The sequence below is a fragment of the Ictalurus punctatus genome, chromosome 15 (genome assembly GCF_001660625.3).
Source record: "Ictalurus punctatus breed USDA103 chromosome 15, Coco_2.0, whole genome shotgun sequence".
NCBI lineage: Eukaryota > Metazoa > Chordata > Actinopteri > Siluriformes > Ictaluridae > Ictalurus > Ictalurus punctatus.
In genome coordinates this window covers 22,381,828-22,397,508 of record NC_030430.2, presented here as the reverse complement: position 1 = coordinate 22,397,508, position 15,681 = coordinate 22,381,828, and the positions used below count along the sequence as shown (strand labels likewise).

The window sequence follows — 15,681 nt, the reverse complement described above, 5'->3', positions numbered from 1 at the left end:
TTCAAATGGCAAGATCTCCCTTTATTCAAAGGAAAACAGAGTACATATCATGCTTGACACACAACAGAGACAATGGGTTAACTATTGATTGGCTAGGTGGAAGGGCGTATTTGCATAAAACAGGATGCATATCAATAGCTATGTTTCCATACAAAGATGCGAATTTAACTTATGCATAAAACTGGAATATCGCATAAAACTTTTGCGAATAAAGCACCGTTTCACAGAAGTCTCAGGAACATCCAGAGAAATGCTGTAAGGCAAGCATGCTTTTGGAAATGTTCACATAACTTATGAATGTTTTTACATAAGAAATACACTATAAAGAACAGGAAACAGGTGATTTTTGGTTACATTTCCTGAATTCACACGATGTTAGATACTCTAGCACAAGAGTAAGCTGATAGAAGCAGTGTTAATAAGCAAGCAGTAAGAAGTAAGTTTTTTCTTTAACGCTATTGTTTTTTTGATCGTGATTGACTTTTTTTTTCAATCAAGTTGGAGGGAACCATGAATAGCTACAAATACCAGTCGATTTTAGATTTTAGTCGATGACATAGCCAGGCCCAGACCTGAATCCAACTCAAAATCTATGGGCTGACCTGAAGCGGGCTGTGCACAGGAGACGTCCTCACTATTTGACAGATCTAAAATGTTGTTGAAAGTAAGAGTGGGAAAATATGATAGACTCTTAGCCAAAAAGACCAAGTGTTGAAAGAAAATCAAACTGAGCTTCAACAAAGTGTTAGTTTAGGGGTGTGCACACTTACGCAACTAGGTTATTGTACGTTTTTTGTTATTTTTGCAAAACATGTTTCTAAATGTTTTCCACTTAATATTTATACATTGTAATATCTGTTCTGATATGATTTATCTTGGTTTCATGTTTATACATCACAACAACCTGCCATTTTAACAGGGGTGTGTAGAATTTTAATTTCCATTGTATGTCCTAGAATGGTCTTGTATATCTAACATTTAGGAAGTCTGTGGTTTTAATATTGCTTCATTAAAACGTATTGTACAATGCTACTTCATAAATATCACACTACCTCTGGTTATGCTTTGGAAGGGTCACATTTTTATTTGTGGATCTGGACTGGTCTTACTGATCTTGGAATATTTTAAATGGCAATTTGGCTTGTTTTCTGGAGGACCTGGCAACTCCTGAACAGTATTCTGGACGTGAATGTTCATAAGGACAAAAATGTTGTTCGCATAAAAGCAAGGGGGAAAAAAGTCAAAACTACGACACGCCATGTAGGCAGAATTATTATTTTTTTTACCCTTTTAAAAATCCAAAAAATAAGAACAAGGTTAATATCATCTCCCTTTCATATTCGGAGAATTTCAAAGTCATTCACTTGACCCTGTGATGAGGGCTACCTTCTTCTGATACTGATACTGATACTGGCTGGGAACGTCTCTGAAAACAGCGGAAACAAGCAAGGTCGCTTCTCAGCAAGGGCTCTTGAATCTGCACAGAGGAAATTGAGGAAAGAATAAAGGAAAAAGACTCCACTCACATGCGTCCTCGTGTTATTATACTTTTTAGGGTGGACAAGGACGAAGAGAGGAAACCTAAGCTAAGGAACTCAGATTTAGGAAAAAATATCCATGCAGTGTGAGAGTGAGAAAGTAAATACAGGTTTCTAAAATGAAAGTTCATGAAGAATACTAAAGTATAAATATATGAGACGTAATGAGATTTTAGCCTCAGCAAGAACGCATTTACAGACTTTAAGGGTGAAAGTGATTTTTCAGAGGTTTTACAAAGGGATCACATCACCTTATAGTCTTTGTGGATTCCATACATCAGCGTACAGGCAAGCACAATAACAAAGATCTAAAGCAAACACAAACAAGAGCAAGAACGAGAGACATGAGGAGAGGTAAAATATGGATTTTTCAGAAAAATTCTGTATGTTTGGATGGCAGTGAAAAAGAAAACTGTGTGTTACCTTTATGAAAGCAAAGACAAGACCTATTATGCCAGACCAGAGCTTCGTCATCTTGTACATATACTCCACAAAAGGCCCACAACCCTGCAGCGCAACAAGCCAGTATCATCATCATTACGTTTACAACCAAAACATGTTGGTTTAAAAGGAGAGAGTTCAGAGTTATCCTGTTGAGAGTTTTGGTTTACGCACTGTGGTCTGAAATGCCTCACAGGAAAACAATGCTTTTTCTCCACTTACTTCTGTGTAGATTATGGATTCGTTGTTCATGGCTCCAGCTCCACAGTCCACTGTGACTATCCTGCAGCAAGTGTCAGGGACGGAGATACCGTCAGGCCGGAAGTTCACCCAGTCAGAAGCATTCACTTGTCCACAGCATCCCACCTACACACACACACACACACACACACACACACACACACACACAAGACAATGTTGTTGAGTGAATTATATAAGGATTAAATTACTTTGTGTGTTGTTATAGGAAAGTAGATAGCAACAAGGGCTGGACAGAAAGCAGACTTAATTACCTCCCTGAAGTTCACTATTTTTCAATAACAGCATGTTTCAAAATGCTTTTTTTTCTCTTATACCACAGGGGTTTTTATTTTTTACTATTTTCATTAATCAATTAAATTAAATGAGACATTCAAAGTCAAATTTTCACAACTGCACACATTTCATGTTACTACTCATTTCCTGTGTTAAGTGTTAATTAGGGTATCTACTTCAGTTCCATTCCACAGGTAACTTCTGGGGGAAAAAAATCCAATTGGTTACAATTGTGTTTGCTTAGAGCAGGGGTGTCCAATCTTATCCAGAAAGGGCTGGTGTGGGTGCAGGTTTTCATTCCAACCAAGCAGAAGCCTCACCTGAATCTAGTGAAAGTCAAGATCAACTGATTAAACAGGTGCAATCAGGTGTGGCTCCCGCTTGGTTGGAATGAAAACCTGCACACACGCCGGCCCTTTCCGGATAAGATTGGACACCCCTGGCTTAGAGGTATGGTATGTTTAGGATCACTGTCCTGCTGGCAGAGCCAGTTGCAACCATGTTTTAACCTTCTTGAGATGTTGCTTCAGTCCTTCCTCATGACGCCATCTATTTTCTGAAGTGTTTTCCAGACATTTTATCAGCAAAACACCCCACAACACGATGCTGCCACCCCCATGCTTCGCAGTTAGGATTGTGTTCTTTGGATTAAAAGCCTCAACCTTTTTTCTCTATACATAGTGCTGAAAGTTATGCATTTTTGTTTCATCTGACCAGAGAACTTTCCTCCAAATAGTTAGGTCTTCTTCTTAGTGATCCCCTCGAATCTTCAATTTGGCTTTTTTAATGTCAAATTAAATGTTTTAATTAATGGCTTTTCAAAAAGTTCCACTTTCGACTCATGAGTCCACAGAACATTATCCCAAAAGGCTTGGGGGTCATGAAGATGTTTTTGGCAAATGTAAGCTGAGCGTTTATGGTCCTCTTTGTTAGCAGGGGTTTTCACTTAGAGCTCTCCCATTTTCACCCAGTCTCTTTCTAATGATGGAATCAAGAATGCTGACGATATCCGAGGCAAGACCTTAGATGTTTGTCTGGGTTCTTTTGTGACTTCCTGGATGAGTTATCTGTACATTATTGGCGGAACGTTAATTAGCTGGTCACTTCTGGGAAGATTCACCGTTTCAAGTGTTCCAAGAAATAATGGTTTTCACTGTGGTTCGCTGGAATCCCATCATCTCAGAAATGGCTTTGTAACCCTTTCCAAACTGATATATGTCAATAACTTTCCTTCTAATGGCTTCCAGTATTTCTTTTGATGCTGGCATAGTGTGCTGTATGTTGAGACCTTTTAGTCTACTTCACATTGTTGGAAATGTTCTGTTTAAAGGGGTCATAACATGATTTTTCATGTTTTTCTTCTGTTTGGGAGTGAAATGTATCTGTCTGTGCATGTATAAGTCCCAAAAATTCAATTCCCCCCCACAAGGGATTTATTCTATCTAACAGAGAACACTCCATGCTCCAGACATACCCGAAACACATCGTTAGAAGTCTAGACATGTCTACGTCACAGCGGGCACTATTAGCATAAACCCGCCCAAACGCAGCCACGAGGCTGCAGTGAATTCATGGAATGTCACGGACACGCTGTGTGTTTTGGTGCGAAAGCAAAACCGCTTTGTTTAGCCTTCTGAAAATATAATTCTGTTCCTGAGCAGTACAACCCAAATGTTTGCTAGTGCACAGCGCATTTTATGGAGGACAGCTTCCTGAACCTGGGAGAGTACAACGCAGGCTACACACAAAGGCTATTCCTGAAAAGTCGGGTGAATCCCACTTTGCTCGAACAATCTTGTGCTTCTGAATCAGAACCTCTAAGTGTGTTTGATTATTTTATCTTCTATTGACTGTTCAAATATTGAGTTGTGTGTTGTGGCTCAGTTGTAGACCTCTGCTAATGTGCTAGCTAAAGCTTGCTAAATTCCTAAAGTTTTTTTTAAGTGTTTGCTTGTATGTTGGTGGTCTGATAGAGGCATTGATTGTAGCTGCTGTTGTGATCGTATCTTGAAACGGTTCATATCAATCGAATCACAAGCATAAATCCTAGCTTTCCAAAGATATATTGCATGAGTACGTATGTAGACACAGAGGTTGTGTACAGCATAGTTAGCCCCGCCGGCGGGGCGGCGGGATTTACATCGTATCTGAAAGTTAAGAGAGTTACAGAATAAACACTTCCCATTGTGAAACCTTCTGCTCAAGTCATGTTTGCAAACTTGCTTCCGATCAGCCGCATTTTCTGAATTAGGCTCGAACTGATACGGTTAAACCGACGACATGTTTGATGCAGTTCGAGCAGCGCAGCAAAAAAATATCAACTCAACGCCGAAACTCCCACTTCACTGCTGCTCATGTCCGGTGTAAACACACTCATTTGTTAACATACACAGATTCATAGATTCAGCAGGGCTATAGCAGTAATCAAGCCTGGGTGTTTCTACTCAAATTGAATCCAATTATCAATGTTAATTGGTTGACTGACTAACTAAGGGGGGAATTAGTTTTCCACACATGGTCAGTTAGTGTTGGATAACATTTTTGCTTCAATAAATGAAATTAGCTATTTTATTAAATTAGCAATTTAAAACTGTATGTAATGTTTACTCATGGCACTGTATTTGAACAAGTTCATTCATATAAACCTGTAATTTGCATTGAAGCCAGAACTATTGTCAGTGCTGCTGTAAGAGAAAATGAATCAACGCTTTTTGAGCAATCAGAATCGAGCACTGAATAGCACTGTGTTATAAAAAGGGGTTATTGAATTCTGGAAGCTCACAGCATATCCCTAGGTTATTAGTGACCATGTGGGACACAAACCATTTCCTGAAGTACATCAACGTATTCCCTAGCCACTTCAGATGTGTTGTAGCTGTTGATATCACTCTGCATTTTATCGTCCACTATATCCAGCACCTGGAAGAACAAAAACAAGAGTCATCTAAAAATGTAATGCTGGATTGTGCTGTGGTTTCCAAAACAAATGCGAAGATAAATTTTTGGTAAAAGACTAAAACAACAAAATCAATTCAAATGAACGACAAGTTTGAGTTTTCAATTAATGTCTGAGTTTTCAATTAATTCTATTGAAATGATTGGACTGAAATGAACTGGACTGTATTGGTAAAAATCTCACCTTGTTAGTTAAGATATACACACCAGTGACTATCACAATGTCCATGATCACGAAACAGAAGAGCAGGGTGGCAAACTGAGGAGGAAGGAAGAAGCATTTTTAAATACTGCTGTGTAGTCATGTGTTGCAAAGTGTAGCTGCTTCATGTCCACATAAAACAGGACATAATCATATCATCGCTCTCTCTGCAGATCAGTATTGTGTGTTTACTAAGGCAAGAAGCCTTAACAAGTATCTGGTTGGGACCTGAGGAGTGTACCACGAAGCAGGAGATTAAGGTTAGCGAGTCCATACCACAAAGGTGGCTTTCTTTTTAGCTGCCTACTTACTCCACCTGGCTAAACTGCTCTGGGGGAAAGTTAAGTTGACGCTAACCAAACTGAGTGCATATAAAGCCCAGTATGAGGATCCTGCTGAGCTTATAGCTCTCATATTGAGAAAGGATCTCTACAGCTTGCTTTCGGGAACTGCTTTCCAATTCTAAAATGATTTACATGCATTTATATAATTTTTATTTAATAGCAGGTAACTGACTACAAAGCATACTGGTAATTAATCTGCCTATTAGGATTTCCCAGATGAATGGCTGCATTAGACTGCCCACAAATCATTATGAGAGCATCCATATTGGGGGATGAATCAGACTATATTAAAAGGAAGTCAGTTTGCTGAAGTATCTAATAGTAACAAACTGGGTTTAAACAGAACTTGAATGTAGAATTCCTTTATAGCGCAGGGACATTTTTTCCTGTGGTTGCATGGCCTGTGCTCAGTCACTGACTACTAACATTGAGACAAAATAGCCTGGTCAGTTCAGAATCACAGCTATGTCATCGCTTAGAGCCTAGTATGAATTCTGACTACATTACTGTATATGGTTTGGCTTTAAAATACTCTTTTTCCTATACGATGTAAGAAATATCACCAAATCACTTTGTCATAGAAGAAGAAGACATTACAATACTGTGAAACTCCTTTCTACACTTATTCACCTAGGGTCAGTGTTGTTATAGTGCCCCGTGCTCAAGGGCCAAATGGTGGAAGCTTGGCAGTGCGGGGGCTTGAACCCACAACCTTCTGATCAGTAAACCAGAGCCTTTAAAACAATTACCCACCACTGGTTAATAAATAAATCAATCAGACAAAGAAGAGATTATGCACACCAACCTTTAGACAAGTAGCCTACTCACCACTTCGTATAATATATTTAATAATAATTTCTTTTATATATATAATGAAATTTTTATCTGCTGCCTAATGCCATTGGGATTGCAGCTGAAATTAGTAATAACAATTTACTGCTAAATATTTGAATTGCAATTACTTTTACTTCAAGGCTCATGTGAATGAAAATGAAATTGTATGTTACAATGTATGCATTTACATAGTCAGATTTTTTTGTTATATGTCTTCACCAATAGTATACCAGCAAAAATATATCCGAATTCTTCAAACAAATGAAATATTATTGTTTGTTTTTCTGTCTTAAAATATACAGCCTTAACTCGATACTTTTAGCTTTTCTAAAAACACTGTTAATTTGAGCCAGTGTGACATCTTGCCTTGATGAAGTAACTCTCACTATGACTCGTTTACATGGACGGCAGTAATCTAATTATTGAACTTACTCTGAGTAAGATAATAATGTGATTAAGGTGTTTACATGAGTCGCTTTTAGAATACTCCTGTCATGTACCCGTTTTACATGTTACAGAACATAGAGCGATTAACGTCACACGCCATTACGTCCCCACGCCACGCCACGCCGTCCGACGTTCCCTCCAGAATTTCACGTATCGACATACAGTTGGTCTTCGTTATGGTACCGTATACAGTTTTGGGTGTTTTTATTTTTAATTTTTACGAACGCTTCAAGTGCAGTTAATTATTTGTCATGCTGTACGTGCAAAGAGACGACTGCTTGAAGCCGTGGGCTGTGTCCCAAACCGCGTACTTATCTACTATATAGTAGCTGAGATTTCCTACTATATAGTAGGTAAGTACGCGGTTTGGGACACAGCCGTGCTCTCTTGTTTGCCGTCAAACGGTTGAGCACTGCCGTGTATGTACATGTCCTGTCGCAAAACGCGGTGAAAACTCCTACACGGCGTTAATAGTGTGATGAAGGTGTGTACATGTCTGTAACGCACGTCGATAATGCGACTAAAACAGGAATACTCCACACGTCTTAATTCCATTTGTGTACACTACGAGTATTATTATTATTATTATTGTTGTCCATGTAAACGCACTGATTAGGAAAGGGCTCTCATCAGGTGACTTCATTAGGAAAACATTGCTCAACATAACAAGTTGTTAACCCCTTAAGCCAGTTTGTGAGTGTTTGGTTAAGTATACCATACCAAAACCCAAGCTTGCTTCATGATACAGCCCTGTGTTCAGTTGTAATTCTTATGGCTTCTCAGTGATAATTGAAGTTTCAATGTAAACGTGCACTGAAAAATACTATCTTCTGCAAATCTGACCAGGATTTTTAGACTGTGGGTGAATTCAATAAAGCCAATCCTAAGCCTAATAAAAATGTCCAAGAACGATCTGTGACATGATCAATTAATGGAAAACACAGAAAGCAAAAGAGAAAGGTCACAGGTTCAAAAACGCAAACAAATTGTAAAATAACGAATGATTGAAGCAAAAAATAGACATAAATATTTGCATGTTAAAACCCAGTGAATTCTTCATAAATACTTAACTCGTTAAACACCATTCGATTCATAGCATAGAATAAACTGCGTAGAAAAACATCCTTTTTGTATTCATTTGTTTTGAACGAACCTCCCTGAAATTCAGACACGATAATAAGAATAAGAATTTAGTTTTCAGATATTCAAAAAAAAATAAATAAAAAAAAATGGCAAAGCACACTTCTAAAAACTACAAATTAAGCATCCATGCTACCCAGGGATAGGCAAAAGGCAATCAAGCCTGGAATAAGAGATTGTGAGCTGATATATCAGTTTAGCGCATTCCAGTCTAGAATGTGTCTTTTTTCTATAATTAATCAGCCAGAGTAAACGTCTCATTAGCACTCTTTTCCTTACCGTAGTGACCATGCAAAAGTTCCGTTTCCATACTCCACAGCAGCCGATCAAGGCGATGAAGAGGAAGATGAAACCTACCACGATGAGAAAAATGGCTACTCCAACAGCCTGAACAACCTTAGGTACATCGTTCAGACTCATCAAACGCCAAACGCCAATCACCATGATAGTCAGGCCAAACATCTAGACAGAGAGAAACAATAAACAACGTATTTAAGAAAATCAATGCCTCAGCTGTATCATATAAAAATTCCACTTCCAAGAAGCAAAAAGTTACACAAACAGCATTTGGAGCAGCATTGTTCGCATACTTCGTTCACTAGCTAACTAACATGCCTAGTTTATACTGCTTTAACAAACCTACATAGCTCTATGCTTAGCCATCTAACAATCTAAACTGTTCAATTTACAAAATTGTTCATAGCTTCAGTTTAGGTAGCGCCTTGACTTTCAGTGTAACAATGTCCCCAATGTGTTCATCGTAAAAAAACAAATCATAACGTGCCCAAAAACAACAATGTTGTAAGCATCAAGCAACATTCATTTCTGTCCAGTATAAACACTCAGAGTTTCTGTGAGATACGTATATATGTCCATTGCAGGCTAATATGTGGATAACATTTTAGCTAATGTCAATCTGATTCCTAAATAAAATTCTTGATAGATACCTCAATCAGATTATAACCAATAGCTCATTTGCTAGGGTCAATAATCACGTCACTATCTAACAAGGTTAGAAATTTCTTTTTGTTTACAAACACTAAACACTACAGTCTCTCTAATACCGAAAAATTATGGAAATTTATGAGTGTGCCAGCACTTCAAACTATAAAAGCAAAAGGGGACTACTGAAGATCTTCCGCCGAAGAAGATGTTAAAGGAAATGGAGGTTCTCTATCTCCATTAAGTCATTTCTGTTGCCTGAGTAATCCATTCGCTCCATCACAATAATTTATTCATAAAGCAAAATCAATGCTTATTAGCAGTAGCCACCTAGCTATTTCACTTCGCTGAGAATGCCATGATCTAGTCAGCAGCGTCCTCCCCACCCACACAAATATCCTTCATAACCATTGTAGTTTTCCAAATTTTGCACCCACCTCTAAGATATGTAATCAGAAGGGGGTTTCCCCAGTATTCAGACCAGGGGATCTCGCTACAGAGACTGCTGTGTCATCACTGTAAGATGCGAGTATTATTACACTATTATTATTATTATTATTATTATTATTACACAAAGTGTCTGAAATTTTCAGCCTTGTTAAGAACGTCTGTGTTCATGTCTTTGGAGTGTTATTACACTATTATTATTATTATTATTATGATTGTTGTTATTTATTTATTTATTTATTTATTTATTTATTAATTATTACACAAAGTGTCTGAAATTTTCAGCCTTGTTAAGAATGTCTGTGTTCGTGTCTTTGGAGTGTTATTACAAGTCTATGACTGGAGTTGTAGCTGAGGCTAATTAGCAACAAGATGCCTCCCTTCTCCATGGACGACTTCCAGAAACTTATTCCAAAATTTACAGCTCTGGAAACCAAAATCCAAAGGTTAGACGACTTCCAGAATCTTCCAAAGAAAATTGCAGTGCTGGGAACCAAAATACACAGGTTAGAAGTGAATGTGGATGTGAATAGACTATGTTTGAACGACACTACATTTCCACGGACCCAGAATAATGGACAAGAGCATATTAACTCACGACTAATTACCACCAACAAGAGGCAGGAGAACTATGTACAGGGTGATGAATTTAACTGATATATGCTGGACCCCGGCTACAAGGACAAGCCAGGGCCCAGTGTGCCAGTAGCTTTTTCAATTCCTGTGTTGATAGGTAAGAGAAATAGAACAGTGAATCTGCTGAGAAAGAGAAAACGCTTTGCAGATTCTGCAAATTTAGCATTAATTACTCGTCAGCCACAGCCTGATGCAAAAAATGGGACAGATGGGACAGTTTTTAACACACTAAATTTAGCCTTATTAAATATTAGGTCTCTGGCAGGAAGAACATTTTTAATTAATGAATTTATAATCAAGCACAATCTTAATTTCATGTTTTTAACTGAAACTTGGTTAGACCAAGATACCAGTGCAGCTGTTCTTATTGAGTCTTCCCCTCCAAACTTTAGTTTTGCAAGTGGAAATAGGGTAAACAAGAAATGAGGTGGAGTTGCCATTTTGTTTAATGACTCTCTACAGTGTAAGAAGATGTCTTATGGAAATTTTGATTTAAACAAGAAAGGAGGTGGAGTTGCCATTTTGTTTAATGACTCTCTACAGTGTAAGAAGATGTCTTATGGAAATTTTGATTCTTTTGAATATGTGGCTCTTCAGTTGAATTCCTCTTCTCAATCTATATTTCTAAATGTATACAGGCCACCTAAATACTGTGCAGCATTTTTTGATGACTTTGCTGAGCTAATGGCTATAATTAGCATTGACTTTGACTGTGTAGTTATTGTTGGTGATTTTAACATCCATGTTGACAACCCCCAGGACAGAGAGACTAAAGAACTGTGTATTGTTCTTGATAACTATGGACTGACTCAGCATGTGTCTGAGCCCATGCACAATAAGGGGCATGCTCTGGATTTAATCATCTCCAAGGGTCTGAACATCTCAAAGGTTGTGGTAACTGATGTTGCTCTCGCTGATCATTCCTGTGTATTCTTTGAGAGCGCTATCTCCGTGCATACTAAAGTTCAAACAGAGGTAATCAAAAAACAACAAATCACTGAGAACACCAGTGAAATATTTGTTCAGGCTTTCTCTTCCACACCCGCCCTCTCATGGGTCTCATTAGATGAGCTTGTAGATCATTTCAGTCCTAAAATTACAAATGTTATCGACACCATTGCACCCATTAAGGTGAAGGTGGTCTCTGGTAAGAAAAGATCTCCATGGAGAAATACCACTCTGGTAAACTAAGTTATTGTTTTTGGAGCTAAGAAGAAGCGATTAGAGGTCAGCGCTCAGCTTCAGTTTGTAATGTTAAAGACCACTGACCAAGTCAGTAATCTTGGTGTAGTCATGGACTCGGACTTGACCTTCAACAGCCATATTAAGACAGTTACAAAGTCAGCCTACTACCACCTAAAAATATTGGAAGGGTTAGAGAACTAATGTCTCAGCAAGAAAAACTTGTCCATGCATTTGTCTTCAGTCGACTCGACTACTGTAACGGTGTCTTTACGGGGCTAAATAAGATCTCAATTAGACAGTTGCAGTTGGTCCTCACTAAGACTAAAAAGGTAGATCATATAACTCCAGTCTTGAGGTCGCTGCACTGGCTTCCTGTCTGTAAAAGAATTGACTTTAAAATACTGTTGTTGGTTTAAAAAGCACTGAACGGTTTGGGTCCAATATATATTTCTGATCTACTGGTACATTATGAACCATCCAGACCTCTCAGGTCGTCTGGAACAGGTCTGCTTTCTGTTCCCAGAGTCAAAACCAAACATGGAGAAGCAGCATTTATTTTTTATGCTCCACATATCTGGAACAAACTCCCAGAAAACTGCAGATCTGCAAAAACTCTCAGTTCTTTTGAATCAAAACAACTTTTCTTTTTGCTGCTGCTTTTAATTAAATCATCATGGTATTTTAATTAATATCTTATGCTGCACTGTAATCTTTTTAATCTGTTTTAACCTGTTTTTATTTTTTATTACTTTTTTATTTATTTTTAGATATTTTTAATGTCTTTTCTTTTTAAATGTTGCTTTGTGTTGCTTTTATGTTTTATGTGAAGCACTTTGAATTACCCTGTTGTTGAAAATGTGCTATACAGATAAATTTGCCTCGCCTTGCCTTGCCATACAGGAATTAACATTTATTAAACAAAGTTTTATTTCAGCTATCTGGGTTAAAGATATCACAGGAAGCTCATTGATCTTTCCAGATCAAATCAAGATTTTCCCATATATTGCAAACAATAAATAGGTGTAAAGTGGTTACCAAGACTGGCGTCTATGAATATTTATTAGTATGAAGCCAGACAAATGAGCGAATCGGGCAAAAAACCATATGAAATCCCTAATAATGTTGCGATTGTTTCTATTGTTGGCTTGTATCTAATGGCTAGTCCCCAATGATGTTACAATGATGTTACAATGATCTTAAAATGATGTATGATGCTGAAAACTTACAAAGAAGACAAAGTTGAAGAATAAAAGCAGGAACTTCACCCACTTCAGTCTTCGGTCCAAAGCCATAATGTTTTAAATTTGGATCCTGAAAAGGATAAGAAAATTACATCAGAAATGTAACATTATAAACTTTTCTTTAATGTAGCTGTACAGTGGTGTTCAGTGACGTCTGGATAAAGTGTGGAGTTGAGAGGAATGCCCTAAATAACCTCATTAAGATGGGGCAGTAGCTGGCTTTTCAGTGGTTTAGATTCTGTGGAGTAAAGGAGTGGGGGAAAAAGGTGATAGCAAAGGTATACCGTGAAACCTTTAACTCAGGGGTTCCCAACTTTTTAGGATGACCTCAAATGGACATTTTGAATTATGAATGAACATTTGAAAATTGGACTATGTTAGAAACATACTGTATGGACGTATCTGTAATGTAAGTAACTAAAAACCAAAGGAATTTTCCTTGCACTGATTTACCAGTTTAGTGGGAAGTGTTGTGTTGTTATAGGACAATAAGGGGATTGTGTGATTTGGGCTGATGTGGAGCAGAGGAGCCTGGTTTATACTTAGAAGCAGCAGCAGCACAAGCGTTCACATTGTTCACACACTCGCCCACATAATTTATATATTAAATGCGACATTCATGCATCAGAGCCCAAGCATTCATGTCCATCAGGCTTTCAAGTCCAACTGTAAAATGTTTAGAGGTTTTATGCACAGGAATGTTAAACTGATGAGCTCCGTCCTTCATTCTATTTAGTTATTTGGCCACATCGTGTACGAAATGACTCAATTACTCGATATTAATGTCTTTTTTATAAAACAATGATTGTGAGTATTTTTCATGACCCCATTCGACCTACCTTGCATTAAGGCTTCTTCTAGTTGTGCAAAAACAAAAAACAAACACTTTAGGGTTCTGCAAGCATCCATTTATTCTAAGAATGTAGATAGTAGAGGAATATAAGCTTAGACTCCTAGAAGAAAAAAAAAGCTTCCTTCTAGCACGCTACAGATTTCCTCTCCTTAAATGTTCTATTTAGAACCATATGATATGAGTTTGGTTTTCTGCCACATGACAGGGGAGGCTTGGGGGGGCTTTAGTTACAAAACGTTGAGAACCTCTGGGTTAAAAGGGAGGAGTTGTTCCTCCAGTTTAAAACAGTCTTCATGTTTTAGTCAAGAATCCGTGTATCTGCTGACAAAATCCGAGGTAATGTTTCATCTTTAGGTCCAATGTCAATTTATGAAAGCTAGTGAACATATTTGTAATTAAAACAAGCTCAGACAGGAAAAAGTAATAATAACTTCTGGATACAATACAAACAATATAACGTTCCTATTTACAAACAAATGACTGTTTGACTGCTGCAGCAAAACTCTAATTTCTCTGATATTTCTCCATGTGAACAGACTGACAAAAAAAAAAGGACTTCCCAGCAGCACAAATTATTCCCGAGAACAAAACAAGTGTAACTAGCTGCGTTTACATGGACAACAATAATCCACTCTTAATCTTAATTAAGATCTCTTAATTAACACCATACTCCAATTAAGAAACTATCATGTAAACAGCAATTTTTACTTACCTTAATCTAATTAAGGTCATAATCGAAGTAAGCAATAATCTAATTAAGACAGGTGGAGTACTACTGTTTTAGTCGCATTATGGACGTGTAGTAGTGACATGTAAACACCTTAATCACATTATGAACGTCGTGTAGGAGTTTTCACCGCATTTTGCGACAGGACACGATCACACACGGCAGTTTTAAGTTTTACGGCGAACAAGAGAGTTCGGCTTTGTCCCAAATCGCATACTTTCCTACTATAGACCTGTAGTGGGGGAAAATACATGTATCTCGGCTATATAGACGGTACCTACGCGATTTGGGACACACCCACCGCTGCAAGCAGTCGTCTATTAGCACGTACAGCATGACAAATAATTAACTGCACTTAAAGCGTTCGTAAAAAAAATTTAAATAAACACACCCAGAACTGTATGTTGATACGTGAAATTCTGGAGGCACGTCGGACGGCGTGGCGCGGTGACGTAATGACGCGGGCTGTTAATCTAATTATGTTCTAAAACCTGTAAAACGGGAACATGACAGGAGTATTCTAAAAGCGACTCATGTTTCCAACCTTAATCACGTTATTATCTTACTCAGATTAAGCTCAATATTTAGATTACTGCCATCCATGTGCTGCAGCAAAACTCTCATTTCTCTGATATTTCTCCATGTGAACAGACTGACAAAAAAAAGGACTTCCCAGCAGCACAAATTATTCCCGAGAACAAAACATTTGTTACTCTGTTTACTCCATTTAAAACATCTTCATACTATAATACATTACATTACATTTATTCATTTAGCAGACGCTTTTATCTAAAGCGACTTACAAATTAGAAAAATAGAAGAAAGAAAAAAACAGTAGAGGTGTAAGTGCAATTTATTATTTTTTTCATCATAATCATATAGATTGAAACACATGTCTGTAAACACTTACCTTAAGCTTTAGATACCGGCTGAAGCAGTAAACAGTTATAATGCGTGGGCGGATATCTGGTTTCTTATTCTGCTGTGATGGCAGTGGTTACTCACTACCCCTTCATCCCACATGAAACACTCCTCATGGCATGATTTACTGTTACACTTGCGCTTCACAAGGGCAGGGCACTCAGGAAATAAACATAGGAACACTCATTTATGTTTATTATTATTATTATTATTATTATTATTATTATTATTACTATTATTATTACTATTATTATTCATGTTAATATTGTTATTATTATTATTCATGTTAATAAT

General features: G+C 37.6%; 1 protein-coding gene across 5 annotated transcripts; it reads right to left on the bottom strand.

The window, feature by feature from the left end:
* Window positions 1-15,516, bottom strand: LOC108275525 (CD63 antigen). Of its 5 annotated transcripts, none has more exons than XM_017486395.2 (9): window positions 15,377-15,516; window positions 12,872-12,956; window positions 8,715-8,897; window positions 5,653-5,727; window positions 5,337-5,432; window positions 2,202-2,345; window positions 1,962-2,045; window positions 1,790-1,846; window positions 1-1,477 (listed from the first exon to the last, which is right to left on the bottom strand). In XM_017486395.2, exons 2-9 carry the CDS (start codon window positions 12,935-12,937, stop codon window positions 1,361-1,363), a joined length of 822 nt encoding a protein of 273 aa, XP_017341884.1. In that variant the 5' UTR covers window positions 12,938-12,956; window positions 15,377-15,516; the 3' UTR covers window positions 1-1,360. The 5 variants fall into 5 exon arrangements, with proteins under 5 accessions (XP_017341884.1, XP_053542439.1, XP_053542438.1 ...); XM_053686464.1 differs by lacking the exon at window positions 15,377-15,516 and adding an exon at window positions 14,858-15,041; XM_053686463.1 differs by lacking the exon at window positions 15,377-15,516 and adding an exon at window positions 14,452-14,665.
* Window positions 15,517-15,681: the final 165 nt, after the last annotated feature.